This window comes from Mangifera indica, chromosome 4, assembly GCF_011075055.1.
Source record: "Mangifera indica cultivar Alphonso chromosome 4, CATAS_Mindica_2.1, whole genome shotgun sequence".
Lineage (NCBI taxonomy): Eukaryota > Viridiplantae > Streptophyta > Magnoliopsida > Sapindales > Anacardiaceae > Mangifera > Mangifera indica.
This window is the reverse complement of record NC_058140.1, coordinates 10,535,428-10,551,324: the sequence shown is the minus strand read 5'-3', so window position 1 is coordinate 10,551,324 and position 15,897 is coordinate 10,535,428. Positions and strand designations below refer to the sequence as shown.

The 15,897-nt window shown below is 32.2% G+C and overlaps 1 protein-coding gene across 1 annotated transcript; it reads right to left on the bottom strand.

Moving 5' to 3' along the window:
* Positions 1-2,397: 2,397 nt before the first annotated feature.
* LOC123213524 (auxin-induced protein 15A-like) lies at positions 2,398-3,148 on the bottom strand. The gene has a single exon (XM_044632979.1). The coding sequence runs from the start codon at positions 2,897-2,899 to the stop codon at positions 2,594-2,596; it is 306 nt and encodes a 101-aa protein (XP_044488914.1). The 5' UTR covers positions 2,900-3,148; the 3' UTR covers positions 2,398-2,593.
* Between the last annotated feature and the right edge of the window lie 12,749 nt (positions 3,149-15,897).

The following is a 15,897-nucleotide window of genomic DNA, read 5'->3' as shown; positions in this document are numbered from 1 at the left end:
GAAAGGATTATAGTTTTATCAAAGATGCATAAAGAAAATTGGTTTATGTAAAGGACTAATAAAGCATTTTAAGATAAAACGGGAAAACATGTGAACAATTTGAAGTAGCATCTAAGTATGTGTCAAAAGCAAAAGATATGTCCTTCAAGATATCATGACTTCTAAAATGACTTGAGAGGCATAAGGCTCACTCATGCTACACATTAAATGTTTGTTGAAAGAGGTAATGAAAATAAAGTGTGTTTGTTGCATAAATCACTTTATGGTTTGAAACAAGCCCCTAGTCAATGGGATGAAAGATTTGATAATTTTGTGTTGTCAAATGGATTTTCAAGAAGCTTATATGATAATTGTGTTTATTTTATGAAAACAGATAGTGACTGCTTTATTTATTCGCTCATATATGTGGATGACATGTTGATTATTTCTAAAGGTATAAATGAGTTGAATAAATTGAAAAACATGCTTAAGACTGAATTTAAAATGAAGGATTTAGGTTCTGCAAAAAAAATATTTGGAATAGATATTATTAGAAATAGAGAAAAGAATAATTTTGTATTGTCTCAAGCCTCGTGTACTAAAAAGGTGTTAGAAATGTATTAAATGATTGATGCTAAACTTTTTAGTGTTCCAATTGATGGGTGTTCATTTTTAATTGAAATCTATTGTTGATGACTTGACTAATGTTGAATCTAATTTCATGAAGAGAATTTCTTACTCTAATGTGTTTGGCAATCTCATGTATACTATGATTGGTACTAGATCTGACATTGCATATGTTATTAGCTTATTAAGTAGATTTTTACGTAAACCATGTAAAGAACACTGGATTGCAACTGAATGACTTTTGAAATATTTGAAAAGTATTGATGATACTAGTTTGATGTATAATCTTGATAACACTAACCAATTTCTTGTCAAAGGCTATTATGGTTTTGATTGTGATGCAAATTTAGATAGGAGAAGATCTTTGACAAGTTATTGTTTACATTTGGTCAAAATGTGGTTAGTTTGAAGAGCAACTTGTGGCATATTGTTGCACTATCAACAACAAAGGTGTGATAATAGAGGCAATGAATGAGTCTTTTTGGCTTAAAGGCGTAACCAATGAGCTTGAGTTGATAAGTATAGTTTTGATTCTATATAGTGATTCACAGAGTATTATCCACTTGTCCAACAGTGTTTTTTATGAGAGGACAAAACACATTGATGTAATGCTACATTTTTTTAAACATGTTATGGCTAATGGGTGGATTAAGATGGAGAAAATGTCAACCAAAGACAATCTAATTGATATTATAACCAATGTTGTCCCTGTGAGTAAGTTTAAGTTAACCTTTGACTTGCGCGAAGTTGGTGTCTAATGTTTATAAAGTCTTGCAAAGGGTAATTTTCTATGTCAAGTGTCAAGTCTCAAATGTCAAGTTTAAGTTAAGGTAGAGTTTGTTATTTAGCATATATGTCTTAAACTTGAATGAAGGGTATAGTTGTAATTTAGCAGAGTAAGTGAGGGTCATATTTGTCATTTGAGCATAAAGGGCAGATGAGTAATTTTGCTGGCTGGAACCCTAAATATATTACTTAGTTTTTTACTTCCGAACCAACACATTCTGTTTCTTCTAGAATTACCCAACCCTCTCTTTGCTCTCGGCTTGCTTCCACTGCAAGAGATACTCTGCACCAATGAGAACTCTTGGTTCTCACATTGTCCAGTCATCGTCCTTGGTCCAGTGAGATCATCTACTCTCCAGATGTCGTTGGTCTATGTAAAATTGATAATATCTAGTCTTAATTTGATTTTTGGGTGTATATTATAACTTGTAAACACTATATTTTGTTTATTAGTAGACTGACTAAAGGATTATCATCTGCCTTATATGTAAGATTTCGAGTTTGTAATCCGAACCAAGTATATTGCTCTTGCGTTGCTTTTATTTCTCTGTTTTTGCTAGATTAAATGCATGTTTGACTAATAATTAATGATGAAGATCCGTAGAAAAACATTAACAGACCAAGGAGGGCGCAGCCAGATTCATGAACAAACTACTAAAACTATGTACATTAGTAGCTCCAGCAACAAAAAGTGTCGGCACTTTTAACCATAAGCGTGAGAGCAAACAATTAGAAGAGTTGTTAAGCATGATATATCCCTCCTATATTAAAACAAAAATCTTAGTAATGGAATTTAGGCTGGATAATATTTTCTATCTTCTCTTGCATATGAAAATTCAATTAAAAAGTGACAGATCAAACACTCATTATCTTTTCTTATAAAATTAATTTGATTTGACGTATTGCTTGTCTTTATGAAATATACAATTGCTTTTTAAAATATTTTTACATTACATGAAATGGAGTCTATTCATGATAAGAATGAGAATATTGATAACAATTATATTATGTTAATTAATAGTTTATTACATGGGATATTTTCATATTTGAAAAGATCCTGCATACAAAATTGAAGAGACAGGCTCTTAATATCATCTAAAATTTATGTACTTTCAAGGTGAAGATAATAAAAACTAATGAACCAAGCGAGTGAATCGATCTTATGGCAAGAACAATATACTGATGATGATGAAGCCACCATTTATGAACAATTCAAGGCCGAAGTTAGAGTGATGAAGTAATGTTCACTACATGGAATTGTGAGACCGCCCATTGGATGATCGAATCCGAATTCTTCCTCAGCCAAGTTCAGTAGATTCTGAAATTGAGGATGGTTTAAGAATGATATGGGAATTACAAATCTCTTCTTGTAGCTTTCTCCAACATAAATTGCAATGTGGCCTCTTGGAACATTGCTACTATTGCTTGATGCTACTCTGATTTTAGCTGAAAGTGTTCTCTGAAGTCTTTGCTTAGCATTAGCTAACCGCAACAATTGAAAACCCATCTTGGAAAAGAAAACTCTTGATTGAAGAGACTGACGACGGATGGATGACGATTTTGTTGAAACGGTTTCTTCACTAACCAACTATTTATAGGGGCAGATGTTAAATAACCTTAGCTTGGAATTGGATAATGATAGGGGATTGAAGAATCTTGAGAAAACATATCAGGTGAAAGAATTTGTTATATTTCACGTGCTTCTGCCCTGTCTATGGTAAAGCATCATGCCCTACCACACCTATAAAAACAAAAAAGAGAGAGAGAGAGAGAGAGGTGCAGCTTGTGATTTTGTATACAAAAATATTGGCCCTGTGTGCTTTGAAATAATTATAAACTACTTAACTTTTGATGCTCAACATGTTCTTGGCATCAAATTAAGACTTGTCTTCGTCAAATAGACCTTCATATGCATTTTGCTCATTTAGAGAAGCATTGAACTTAGACCTTGTCCTCTTTTTGTCAACTAGCCAACCAGTCGATTATTTTGGATTACTTTGATGACTCTCTAGGTCTCTCCACCTAGGTCTCAAATTGTTGACTGCCTGCTTTGTATCTGCAAACTGCTACTTCTGTCTTCAATCTCTAAAATTTGGCTATGACTAATTGCTAAGATTTTTCCATGAAGTTAGGCTATCTATGAGTAGTTTCGCCAAGTTTGTTGCCTCATCACTAATTTACTTAGTTACTCAAAAAATTTTTATTCTTCAAGCTATTTGATTTTGACATTTCAAGTGATGATTCAATGGATATGAAGGAATTATTTATTTCCATCTCAACGCAATTCTCTGTGAACTTTGCTATGGCTATCATTCACATCATGTATATGATATATTAAAAAGAACAGTAATTATAATATTATGTTAGTATGATTCTAGCTTTTGTAAGAGAAAAGTAATTTGTTTTGCATACAATTTAAAACTTAATAGTAAATAAAATACATTTCTGTTAAATAATAATTCAAATTTATTTATTAATTAAGGTCAAATTGGTCTTTTTATTTAAGTTGAAATGGTTTATTAGTTTGTGTTTATGGTTCCTGATTTTAAATTTAGTTGCTGAAATAAAGAGTTATGGGTTCCTAATTTTATGTAAAGTTGCTTATACAAAGGATGTGTGAAGAGTGGGTAACGTGATTTAGATAAAACTGAATAGTGCGTATTTTTTGTAAACCTACAAAAGCCATGCTTGTTCATTGTTTTATATATTGTGTGCTTAGCCTTCTCTCAGTTAATAAAAAATTTCCAAAGTCTACATTCGATTTATTTTAATTTTTCTCTTCAAATTTCAACATTCTTGGTATCAAAGATAGGTTATGTTCTTTAATTGGGCATCAAAAGCAAGACCCAAATAGCGACAGATACTTCAATAGAGGCATGGCGAATTTTGAAGAAAGATTTTCAAAGTTCAGCAAAGGTGGTTACGGTAAAATTGCAAACTTACCATTGTGAATTTGAAATTTTGTTTATGAAAGCTAATGAATTTGTACAAGATTATTTGTCTAGAGTCTCTATTCTTGTTAATCAGATGAAGTCGTTTGGTGAGAAAATTACTAATGAAATAGTTGTTGCAAAAATTTTGAGAAGTTGACCTTACAGTAATCAAATCTACTTCCCAGTTGTTGTGGTGCAAAGTTAATTTTGAAGCTTGTCAAGCTCCTTTCATGTATTGTTTTGTTTATGCTAGTAGTTATCCAATTGAGAGGAAGATTGCATGGAAGCATATTATTGAGTTAGCTTCTGATTATAAATATGTGTTGTGCATTACTATGGGGGATTTTAATGCAGTCCGCTTTTGCTCGGAAAAATGGGAGGAAATAATCTTGACAATTCCCATAGTGAAGACCTTAACAGGATGTGTATGGAGGCTAGTTTGGAGGATCTCAATTTTAGAGGTAATTTATTCACTTGGGCTAATAAAAGCATTAAAGATAGTAGGATTTGTTGCAACTTGGATAGAGCTCTAATCAATGACTCATGGATTAGGAGCTTTCTGAATGCAAGTGCATATTTTGATAACCTTCTATTATCTAACCATTATCCGTGTTTGGTTTATGGTGGTGAAAATATGATTAATCGAAAGGTTCCATTTAAGTTCTTTAATTTTTGGGCGGATCATGAGAGGTTCTTACCAATTGTAGAAAAGTTTGGGAAGAGAATGTTGATGGCAATCTTATGTATAGATTGGTGATTTAAAATGCACAAAGTTGAATTGAGAAACCTTAATAAAAAGGAATTTTGGAACATTTCGAAAAGGGTGGCTATGGTAAGGGAAGATCTTTATAGAACCCAACAAGCCATTAGTTAAAATCCTAATGATGAGCCTTTGCGGGGAGTGGAAAAGGAGAAAATATCCAAACTAATAAAGTTAAACAAAGTGGAGAAGAGTTTGACTAAACAAAATTCTAGAATTAATTGGCTTAAGAAAGAGGATAGCAACACAAAATAATTGTTCAAGAGTATTAATGAGAAGAGAAATAGAAACAAAATAAAGGTGATGGTAGCATTGAAAGGGAGATTACGGGTATCAAAGAGATGTTTATTAAATACTTTCACAACCTTTTCAACTCAAACTTTGTGAGCCACAACATGGATGGATGGTGGATTTGATCAATAAGAGAGTCCCTTTGGCAATGGCTTCTAGAAAGGTGGAGGAAGTGACTTGGGAGGAAATTCATGCAATGATTTTTGCCCTATCTCTTGTTGTAACAATATTTATAAGTGCATCACAAAGATTTTGGTGAATAGGATTAAGGTTACTCTCTCGATGATTATTAATTCCGCCCAAGGAACTTCTGTTGAAGGAAGGAAGATTGGAGATAACATTCTTCTTTATCAAAATTTCTTACTCAATTATCATCGACTTTCTAATAAGGTTAAAAACTATGCTATGAAGATTGATATTATAAAAGCTTATGATCATGTGGATTGGAATTTTCTCTTTGGTGCTCTAAAGCGATTTTGATTCTTGGAAACCATGGTTAATTAGATTAAATAGTGTATTACAACTCCCAAATTTTTAGTTGCTTTGAATGGTGAATTGGTTAGTTTCCTTGATAACAATAAAGGGCTTACACAAACGGATCATATCTCCATTTATTTGTTTGTTATTGTTATGGAGATTTTGTCAGATGTTCTTACAAAAGTGGCCAATAATCATAGTTTCAAGTTTCATAACAAGTGCAAGGGAATGAAAATTAACCATTTGAGTTTTGCTGATGACCTTTTGCCTTTTTGTAAAGCGAATAAAGTGTTTATATGCCTTATAAAGCATGTTTTAAATTTGTTTTACAAATGGGTTGGTCTTAAAGCTAATCTCGTGAAAAGTAACATTTTTTTCTCGAGAATGAGTAACGAAGATATAAAGGTGCTTATGGACTTTATGGGTTTCCAAATAAGGTCTCTCCCTGTCACATATCTTGGTGTTCCTCTCATTACTACAAAGTTAAAAAAAGGAGATTGTAAATCTCTCATCAATAAGATTCTTAAAGGAGTAGGTTCCTCTCTTATGTTGGAGGAATTGTTCTCAAGAAGTCCATATTGATGAGTATTCAAATGTTTTGGTTTTCTATCATTATTCTCCCATCAATGGTGCACAAGGAAATTGAAAGTAAACTAAGGGTCTTCCTTTGGTCAAGAGTGGATCTTGATTGTCACAAAGCCAAGGTGGCATGGGAAGAGATGTGCACCCATTGCCATGAAGATGGTTTTGGTCTATTGAGAACTAAAGAATGGAACAAAGCAACTATGGTGCATCATATTTAGAACTTATCCTTTGCAAATAATAATTTGATTTAGGTGACCTAGGCCAAAAACAACCTCCTAAAAAACAATTCAATTTGGGAGAGAAAGATTCCCAAAATTGCTTTTGGGCTAAGAGGAGTATTCTTAAGCTTAGGAAGGATGTTAGGGATTATATTACCTTTGAGGTTGGAGATGGAAAGAACATTTCCTTATGGTACACTAATTGGAACCCAAAAGGTCCCTTTGTGGAAAGATATGACATTGAAATCATATATGACTTAAACCTTTCAAAATAGGCTAAGGTGAATGACACTATCTTAAATGGAGAGTGGACTTAGCCCCCAACTTTCTCTATGAAGCACCTTGAAATTAAAAGCTCACGCCTTCCAAAAACCAAATGGTGGTGGTGATAAAGTTGTTTAGAAAGCTAACAAATTCGGTAAATTTAGCATTGGCTCGACTTAAAAGGTTCTTCGAAAAACGGAGAGCTTTGTGAATTAGTCGAGCCTTGTGTGGTTTAAAAATTATATTCCAAGAGATGCCTTTATTTCTTGGTTAGCTTTTAAAGATAAACTATACACTAAAGATAAATGAAATATAACTGGCATTATAAGTTATGTAAACTATTGCTTTTATGAGAGTAGAAGGGAGACTTTGGACCATCTTTTCTTTGCTTGTAGGGAGACTTTAAGAGTTTGAAGGCAAATCCTGGAAATGAGTGATTTATCTTATGATCTGAGACCTTGGAGGAACTGCGTTAACTACTTGGTCCAAACCTAGAAAGAAAACTATTTAGTAGAGAGGTTGGGCAAGATTAGCCTTTGAGCTACAATTTACACATTATGGAGAGAAAGAAATATAAGGAACTTTAAAAATGAGAGGAGGAGTATGAAGTATGTTATTAATTCAATCAAAGTGATAGTTAGGGATAAAGCTTCTGAGATGACTCAAGTGAGAAGAACAAGGACTGTATAAATTTTAACCAATGTGTAGAAGTTCCCAAATTACATCTTTCGTTGACTGTATGATAAATCCAAATAGAATGAAGAAGTCAAAGTGGTTTATGCCTAAATGGTTTGCTTTTTTTTACAGGTTTTGTTGATTTTGGTTATTGGAATGTTCTTGTTGATGCTTTCATTATTGTTAGATAAAGCCAAGAAGTTCAAAGCAATATGTTTAGATTTTTTCTTTGCTGGCGAAATTACAAACTCAACTCAACTTTTTACCGAACTAAAATTTAAGTTTGGGTGTTAACTGATGCCCTTTGTTTGTTGGCTAATAGGCTTCTACCTATAGAGTCTCGGAGATAGACAATGTTGCCCCGTGTTGTAGACCCTATAGACAATGTTGCCCCGTGTTGTAGACCCTGATTCTACTGCTTTTCTTGCTGCACTTTCTGCTTGGGAGTATTTTGGTTTTGCTACACTTTCTACTTTTGCTAGAAATTAATGTCTTGTTGCATTTTAAGGTTGTTGTTATGTTGTACTTTCTGCTTAGAAATGTTTTAGTCTTGTTGCTCTGTCTATCTACTTTTTTTGTTCTTATTGGAAACTCTAATCCTAGTGCTACTTCCTCTAGTTACTATTTTGTTGCAATTTATGCTTAGGAGTATTTGGTTTTATTGCACTTCTTCTCTTGTTGGAAATTTTAATCTTATTGTTACATCCACTACTTGTTGTTTTGCTACACTTTTTGCTACCTTGCTTACTTGTGGAGGGTTGTTTGGTCCTTATGAATTTAATTTATTTGTTTTTCATTGATTTGGTTATTTTGCCTCTTCTTGAACTCTATTTTTGAATCTTCTTAGATAGTTAATCAAGAAGAGTTGTTTCCTCTTTTGTGATGTCTTTTTCCTTTTTTCCTTAGGGTTGTGTCTTTTGGGCTGAAGGTGGGTTTGTCATTGCTTTCTTATTTGTGATTTGTATAGATTTTTGCTTGCTTGTTGTCCTTTTGGTTTGCAACAAGTAAAGTTTTGGTTGTTTCCCTAGCCTAGCTAAGTCTTTTTATTAATATTATGCTTAATTACCAAAAACAAAATATTTGAGAAGTCTTACTCGAAAATTTGAGCATGTATTTGCTACAATTAAGGAATCACATGATTTATTTGATTATTCTTTTTTATTGAACTAATAAGTTATTTGCAAGCTCATGAAGATTAGTTAACCAATACACATGAAAAGAATGAGAAAAAGGTATTTCATGTAAAGGGGGAGTCATTTTAGAAAAACAAGTCATTGTATTCAGCTGAAAAATCACAAGGCTAGAGGTGGTTTTTGCAATCGAGTCATGGCAAAGGCAGAGGACAATATGATGAAAATAGATAGAATAAAAGCTTAATTTGGTGCCATTATTGTAAGAAACTTGGCCACAAGGAAGCTGATTGTTGGACTAAAGCAAAAGATGAGAACAATCAAGCAAGTTTTATAGAGTAAATAAATGATGAAAGTAAGCTTTTCATGGCTCATTTTTGTGAAAATGTTGTCTCTAGTAATGTTTGGTTTTTATATAGCAGGTGTTCTAATCATACGTTAGGTACAAGATCATTGTTCAAAGAGCTTGATGAGTCTCAAAAGTAAGAAGTAAGTTAGGAGACAACAAGCAAATTCAAGTTAAAGGTACAGTTTCATTTCCTTTAATGTTGTCTCTAATGATGTTTGGTTTTTAGATAATAGGTTCTCTAATCATATGTCAAGTACAAGATTATTGTTCAAGGAGCTCAATGAGTCTTAAAAGTCAGAAGTAAGATTAGAAGACAACAAGTAGATTCAAGTTGAAGAAAAAGATACAGTTTCTTTCATAAGTCATGGTAAAGAAAAATTATTGCATGATATAATGTTGGTTCCTGGATTGACTTATAACTTATTAAGTATCGGGCAATTGATGACAAGTGAATATTGCATTTTGTTTGACAATGGGGCATGTTTTATTAAGGACAAAAAATCAGGACAAAATATTGTTACTGTTAAAATGGCTAGTAATAAAATGTTTCCACATGAAGTTTCAATAGTTGAAGAATCTGTTTTAATTATTAAAAGATGCAGTAATGCAAAATTATGGCATTTGCATTATGGTCATTTGAATGTTAATGGGATGAAGTTGTTAAGCCAAAAAGAAATAGTTTTTGGGCTGCCTAAACTTGGTACATTTGAGTTTTATGAAGGTTATGTTTATAGAAAGCAAAATAAAAAACCTTTTCCTATAGGCAAGACTTGGAAAGCATCTAATTGTCTTGAATTAATGGATATTGATTTATGTGGGCCTATGAGTCTTGAGACCTCTTGTAAAAGTTGATATTTTTTGCTTTTTACAGATGATTTAGCTGTATGAGTTGAGTTTATTTTCTAAATAGTAAATCTGAAGCTTTTTCTAATTTCAAAAATTGTAAAGTTCTTGTTAAGAAACAAAATGAGTATTACATAAAAACACTTTGCACAAATAGAGGAAGAGAATTTTGTTCATCTGAATTCAATGCTTTTTGAGAGGAAAATCACATGGATCTTACTGTACCACACACACTGAAGCAGAATGACGTTGTTGAATAGAAAAATCGAATGATAGTTGAAATGGCAAGAAGCATAATTAAAGCAGTAGGCTTTCTAAATCAATTATGAGGAGAAGTTGTTGCAACTACTATGTACATCCTCAACATTTCTCCTACAAAAGCTATCTTGAATCAAACACCGTATAAGGCTTGGAAAGGTAAAAAGCCATCAATAAGCCACTTAAAAGTTTTTGGTTGTATAGCCTATGCTTTGGTAAAATCATAATATCAAAAACTCCATGAAAAATATGTTAAATGCATTTTTGTTAGTTATAGTTCTCAATCCAAGGCATATAGTTTATATAACCCTATTAGTGGCAAGTTGATTATTAGCAGGGATGTGGCTTTTAATAAAAATGTTGCATGGGAATGGAATGGAGATAAAGGACATGTTCAAAATCCAGAAGATGAAGTGATCCCACATAATGATGCAATACCAACAAATTCTATTTCTTCTTCTAATAGTAGTAATTCATCTATTCCAAGTAGCAATGCTTTCTCATCTTCAAGTTCTTCAAGTGAAACTCCACCAAGAAAAATCAAATCATTGACAGAGATTTATGAAACTTACACTTTTGCTTTGTTTGCCTCTAATCCTATATGTTTTGAAAAAGCTGCAAAAGAGCAAAAGTATGGTGTGATGTGATGAGAGATTAGATGTTGACAATTAAGAAAAATAAAACTTGAGATTTGGTGAATTTGCCTGAAGGAAAAAATGTAATTAAGTTCAAATAGGTGTACCAAACAAAATACAATGTAGATGGGAGCATACAAAAACACAAGGCTCGATTAGTTGTAAAGAGATACTCTTAATAACAAGGGATCGATTTTGAAGAAACTTTCTTTCCAATAGCACGATTTGAAATGGTAAAAACTTTTTTAGCCTTGGCTACTCAACTTAATTAGCATGTTTATCAACTTGATGTTAAATCTGCTTTTTTAAATGGTGCATACTACTAAAGGTTTTGTAGTTAATGGCAATGAAGATAAAATTTACAGGTTGAGAAAGACATTTTATGGATTGAAGCAGACTCCATAAACATGGTATAGTAAATTGATTCTTATTTTCAAGAAAATGGATTTAAAAGAAGTGACAATGAGTCAACTCTCTATTTTAAAAAGGAAAGTAAAAATGATTTTTTGGTGGTTTGTCTTTATGTTGATGATATAATATATATGAGATGATGTGAATCTATTGTTGGTGAATTTAAATCATATATAATGAAAAAATTTGAGATGTTAGATTTGGGTTCATTACATTATTTTCTTGGTCTTAAAGTGAAATAAGTTGAAGATGGAATTTTTATTTCACAAAGAAAATATGCAATAGATCTTTTGAAAAGATTTAATATGGTGAATTGTAAAGTGGTAGCCGCACCTATGAATGTGAATGAAAAGTTGAATTTTGATGATGATACTAAAATGGCTAATGCAAGTTATTTTAGAAGTCTTCTTGGTGGTTTAAATTATTTATGTCATACAACACCAGACATTATATTTTCTATTGGCGTGGTATCCACATTTATACACAATCCAACAAAGTATTATCTTGAAGCTACAAAGAGAATTTTGAGATATGTTGCAGGAACAATTGAGTTTGGAATTTGTACTCAAAAGTATCAGATTTCAGACCAATTGGCTTTACTGATCGTGATTAGGCAAATTGCTTAGATGATAGAAAAAGCACTTTAGGAAACTTATTTCAGCCTTGGTTCTAGGGCAATTTCTTAGAGTTTAAAGAAACAAGAAGTTGTAGCATTATCAACTTTAGAAGTAGAATATATTGCAGCAACTTTATCAACTTTTCAAGCAATTTGGTTAAGGAGATTACTTTCTGATTTTCATCAAGAGCAAGTTAGAGCAAGTGAAATCTTTTGTCACAACAAAGCAACAATTGCAATGACAAAGAATCCTACTTGTCATAGTAGAACCAAACACATTGACATCTGTTATCACTTTATTCTAAGTCTAGTAACAAATGAAATTCTTACATTAAAGGAATGTGGTACAAATGAGCAAGGTGCAAATATTTTGACCAAGTCACTTCCTCCAGTCAAGCATGATTATTTCAGATTGCGCATAAGAGTTTGCAAATTTGAATCAAGGAGTAGTGTTAAATAATAATTCAAATTTATTTATTAATTAAGGTCAAGTTGGTCTTTTTATTTAGGTTGAAATGGATTATTAGTTTGTGTATTTATGGTTCCTAATTTTATATTAAGTTACTGATATACAATATGTGTGAAAAGTGGGTAACGTGATTTAGATAAAATAGGATAATGAATATTTTTTGTAAGCGTATAAAAGATATACTTTTTTATTGTTTTATGCACTATGTTTAGCTTTTTTTCAGTTAATAAGAAATTTCTGTATTCGATTTATTTTGATTTTTCTCCCCAAATTTTAACAATTTCATGATAATTAGAGGTTGTTCGATCGCCAGTATCAATCAAGACCTATCACCAATAGGTTTTCTTACTTGCAAAGACCTCTTCAAGGGTATTTAAGAGACTATGATCCTATTGAGATTACTATGATTTGGTGGGCATGAACCCAAGTTTCGTTGAGATGATTGTTTCTCGGAAGATTACTATGATTTGCACCATAGACATTCATTTAATTTCAAAAGGTTTGTAGCTTGTTTTTGAAAGGTAAAATCTTATTAATCCTTTTTTGTTTCATATTCCTGTGTTCATCTTATGATTCAATGTAGAAAAGCACTTAACAATCTTGAAATTCATAGGAACCACCAAGTTCAACTCCATGATTGCCTTTGCTATTGTCCTGCAATTCATGATAGCTGATTGCTTTTTGGTCAATCAGGGTCAAACTAGCTGCAGTACAGAAAAGTTTCTCAATTAATATTCCAGGCTGTTTTCCGCTTCTTTCCAATCAATCATCAATTCAAATTAAGCCCACATTCATATAATTATTGTCTTCTTCCCAAAGCACCTTCACATGATCGGACGCTTTATATCTTGAACGTTTCTCATATTGGTAGGGTCATATCACATAGTACCAGTGTCCTTTATCTTTGTCCTTATGGTAACTTTGAATAAATTTGTACTATTACCATTCGTGATGAGCTGTAAGAATGTGCATTTCTATCGCAACTTCAAATATAGATGGAAGCAAAACCATGTGGCTTCTCATGCCTTCCATCCTTAAATAGACCCCATTGCAGCTGTCACTTCACTTTACCTCTTAATTAGTCTTTCTGATATTTCTGTCCATAAGAGTTTTTGGTCTGCTCAGACCATCGACATGTATAAAGGCCACTTTACTGTTCACATGGAGGATCTAAAAATAAGAGATTTGTTGTTCCCATTAAATGGTTGGGCATCCTTCGTACTAACACTTAAATTTATAAATAGTTATTTAAAATATATAAATAAATATATATTTATATATGTTATCATGTGATTAAATATTATTTTATTTTTAATATAAAATTATTTAATCATATAATTATATATATTAAATATTTATTTATTTATTTATTTATATATTTAAAATAAATATATATACTTTTATCATAAAAATTTATTATCAAATCCTTGAATTTGAGGTGTTTTGGCAATTAGAAGATCTGTCTAATATAATCTACTAGAAGATTAGTTACTGCCAAAGGGCATTGTTATTTATTTTGCACTAGTAATATGTTGTCAGTTGCGTTCAGAGTAGGGCATGATTCATGTGCATTTCATTTGACAAATCACATGTCTGTGCTTTCCCAATTTAACCAGAATCCACACAACATATAAGTTGCAACAGAGAAAGCCCTACCCACTTAGTGCATACAAATTGAAATGAACGATCGAGTTCACTTGCCTTTTACCAGAGACAGTATGATAAATAACATTCATTTTTCAAGTTTTTGGAAATTCTAATTAACTGGCTCAATTTACACTACCACAGGGTTCATAGCATACACTCAATGTTGTTTGTTGATGAGAATAATGGAATTGTTATCTATTCATTTAAAAAAATAATATTATGTGTATATATTTTTAGTACACAATTGAATACACAGATGATATATCATTATATATTTAAGTGTTATTCTTAATTTTAAATTATTCAATTACAATATGATATATCATTTGTGTACTCAAATATGTATTCAAAAGTATATATTTATTGACTTTAAAATGCACCTACATTTGTTACAGTCTCAGACAACCAACGTGGTATTTTAAAATAGGGCAAAGGACAATTTTCTATCCAAGTTTTAGTCGAAATTCAAAAACACACCCACAATAGATAAAAAACTCAAATATCCACTTATAAACTAACTTTCATTAGAATTTTTTATTAGAAATAGAGGTAAAATAGTCATTTTAATAATATTATTAAAAATATATTATTTTATTTCATTCCCCCCCCCCCCCCAAAGTCTTGAAAATTGCTTTCACCCCATACATCACTTTGAAAAGTCACCATTTTCCCCCTAAGGTTTGGAATTTTTAGGGTTTTTTTCTTTGGTGACCGAAGCTGGCTTTTCCACCCATCTTTCATTCAACACTTGGATGACCACTCATTTGTCACATTCGGATGACACTCGGGCGACGTTAAATGATTCATCGATCTCAATCATGACGCTCAATTCAGCAATGATGACAATGGGATGACGTCGGACAACCGTGAGAGACGTTGGGACGACAACGATAGACACTTGGACAATGCTAGAGAGACGAATCAAGCAAAAGAAGGTGAGACGACGTTACGCAATTTGTCGATCTACCTCTTCGTCACACAACCAACTGTCAACTCAAGGGAATGAGGAGTCCGAAGAGGACGTCAGAAGGGATATTGAAAGTTGAAGTTGAAGAGTAAGGGTGAATTTGCTATTTTTTAAAGTTTTGGTGAGCGACTACAGTTTGAAAAATATGAAAACCCTAAGTTTGAGGATGAAAAAGTTACTTTTCAAAATTTAAAAACTTTAAGCAATAGTGAAATTGTTAGTTTTTAAAACCTGGGTGGGGGGGGGGGGGGGGAGAGAATAAATTTTATATCTTTTTAATATAAATAGTAAAATAATCATTTTACCCTTGCTTCTAATAGAAAAAGTTAATAGAAGTTAGACATTGGTGAGAATTTGGGTTTTTCAACTATGATGGTTGTGCTTTAAATTTCAGTTAAAAATTGGGTGGGACAAATCCTTTTCCCTTCAAAATATAGTCATCATTTTCAACAGTTTGAATTGCTCATGAAATGAATATGTCATGGCTTAATATGCTTCAAAGATAGCTTGTTCACTCTTTTAGAACTAATTTTCAAGTCATAGTATCTTCTAATAAAAATGTTCTGGCCAACTGGGATGTAGACAGCGGCATTGCAGATTAAGATGTATCAAACGCTAGGTTGGTATGATGTATGATGCTCCCCTTCAACATAACATCTCTTTAAATTTAGACTCGCATGAGCTGATAATTTGGATTTTCCTCAGTTCAGTGCCACTGGGAGACCCAATTCTTGCCGTCATTGTCTATGTTCGAAAAAAAAAAAAAAATCAAAGACATGGGGCATAGCAAAGCAACAAATGTGGTTGGCTTACATACAATTGTAGCCCACAATGAGTTCCAAACTGATAAGAGCACAGTAGAAGTTAGGCCAAAAGACTTATTCCCACTAAGGTTTGATCCATCTCCAAACTTGCACTAGCTAAAGCTCAAAAATTTAAATACCTATCTATTATCTAATTTTGATTAAAATTTTCTA

Excerpts from the sequence above, each read along its gene's own strand:
- LOC123213524 (XM_044632979.1), bottom strand. The coding sequence starts at position 2,899 with ATGGGTTTTCAATTGTTGCGGTTAGCTAATGCTAAGCAAAGACTTCAG.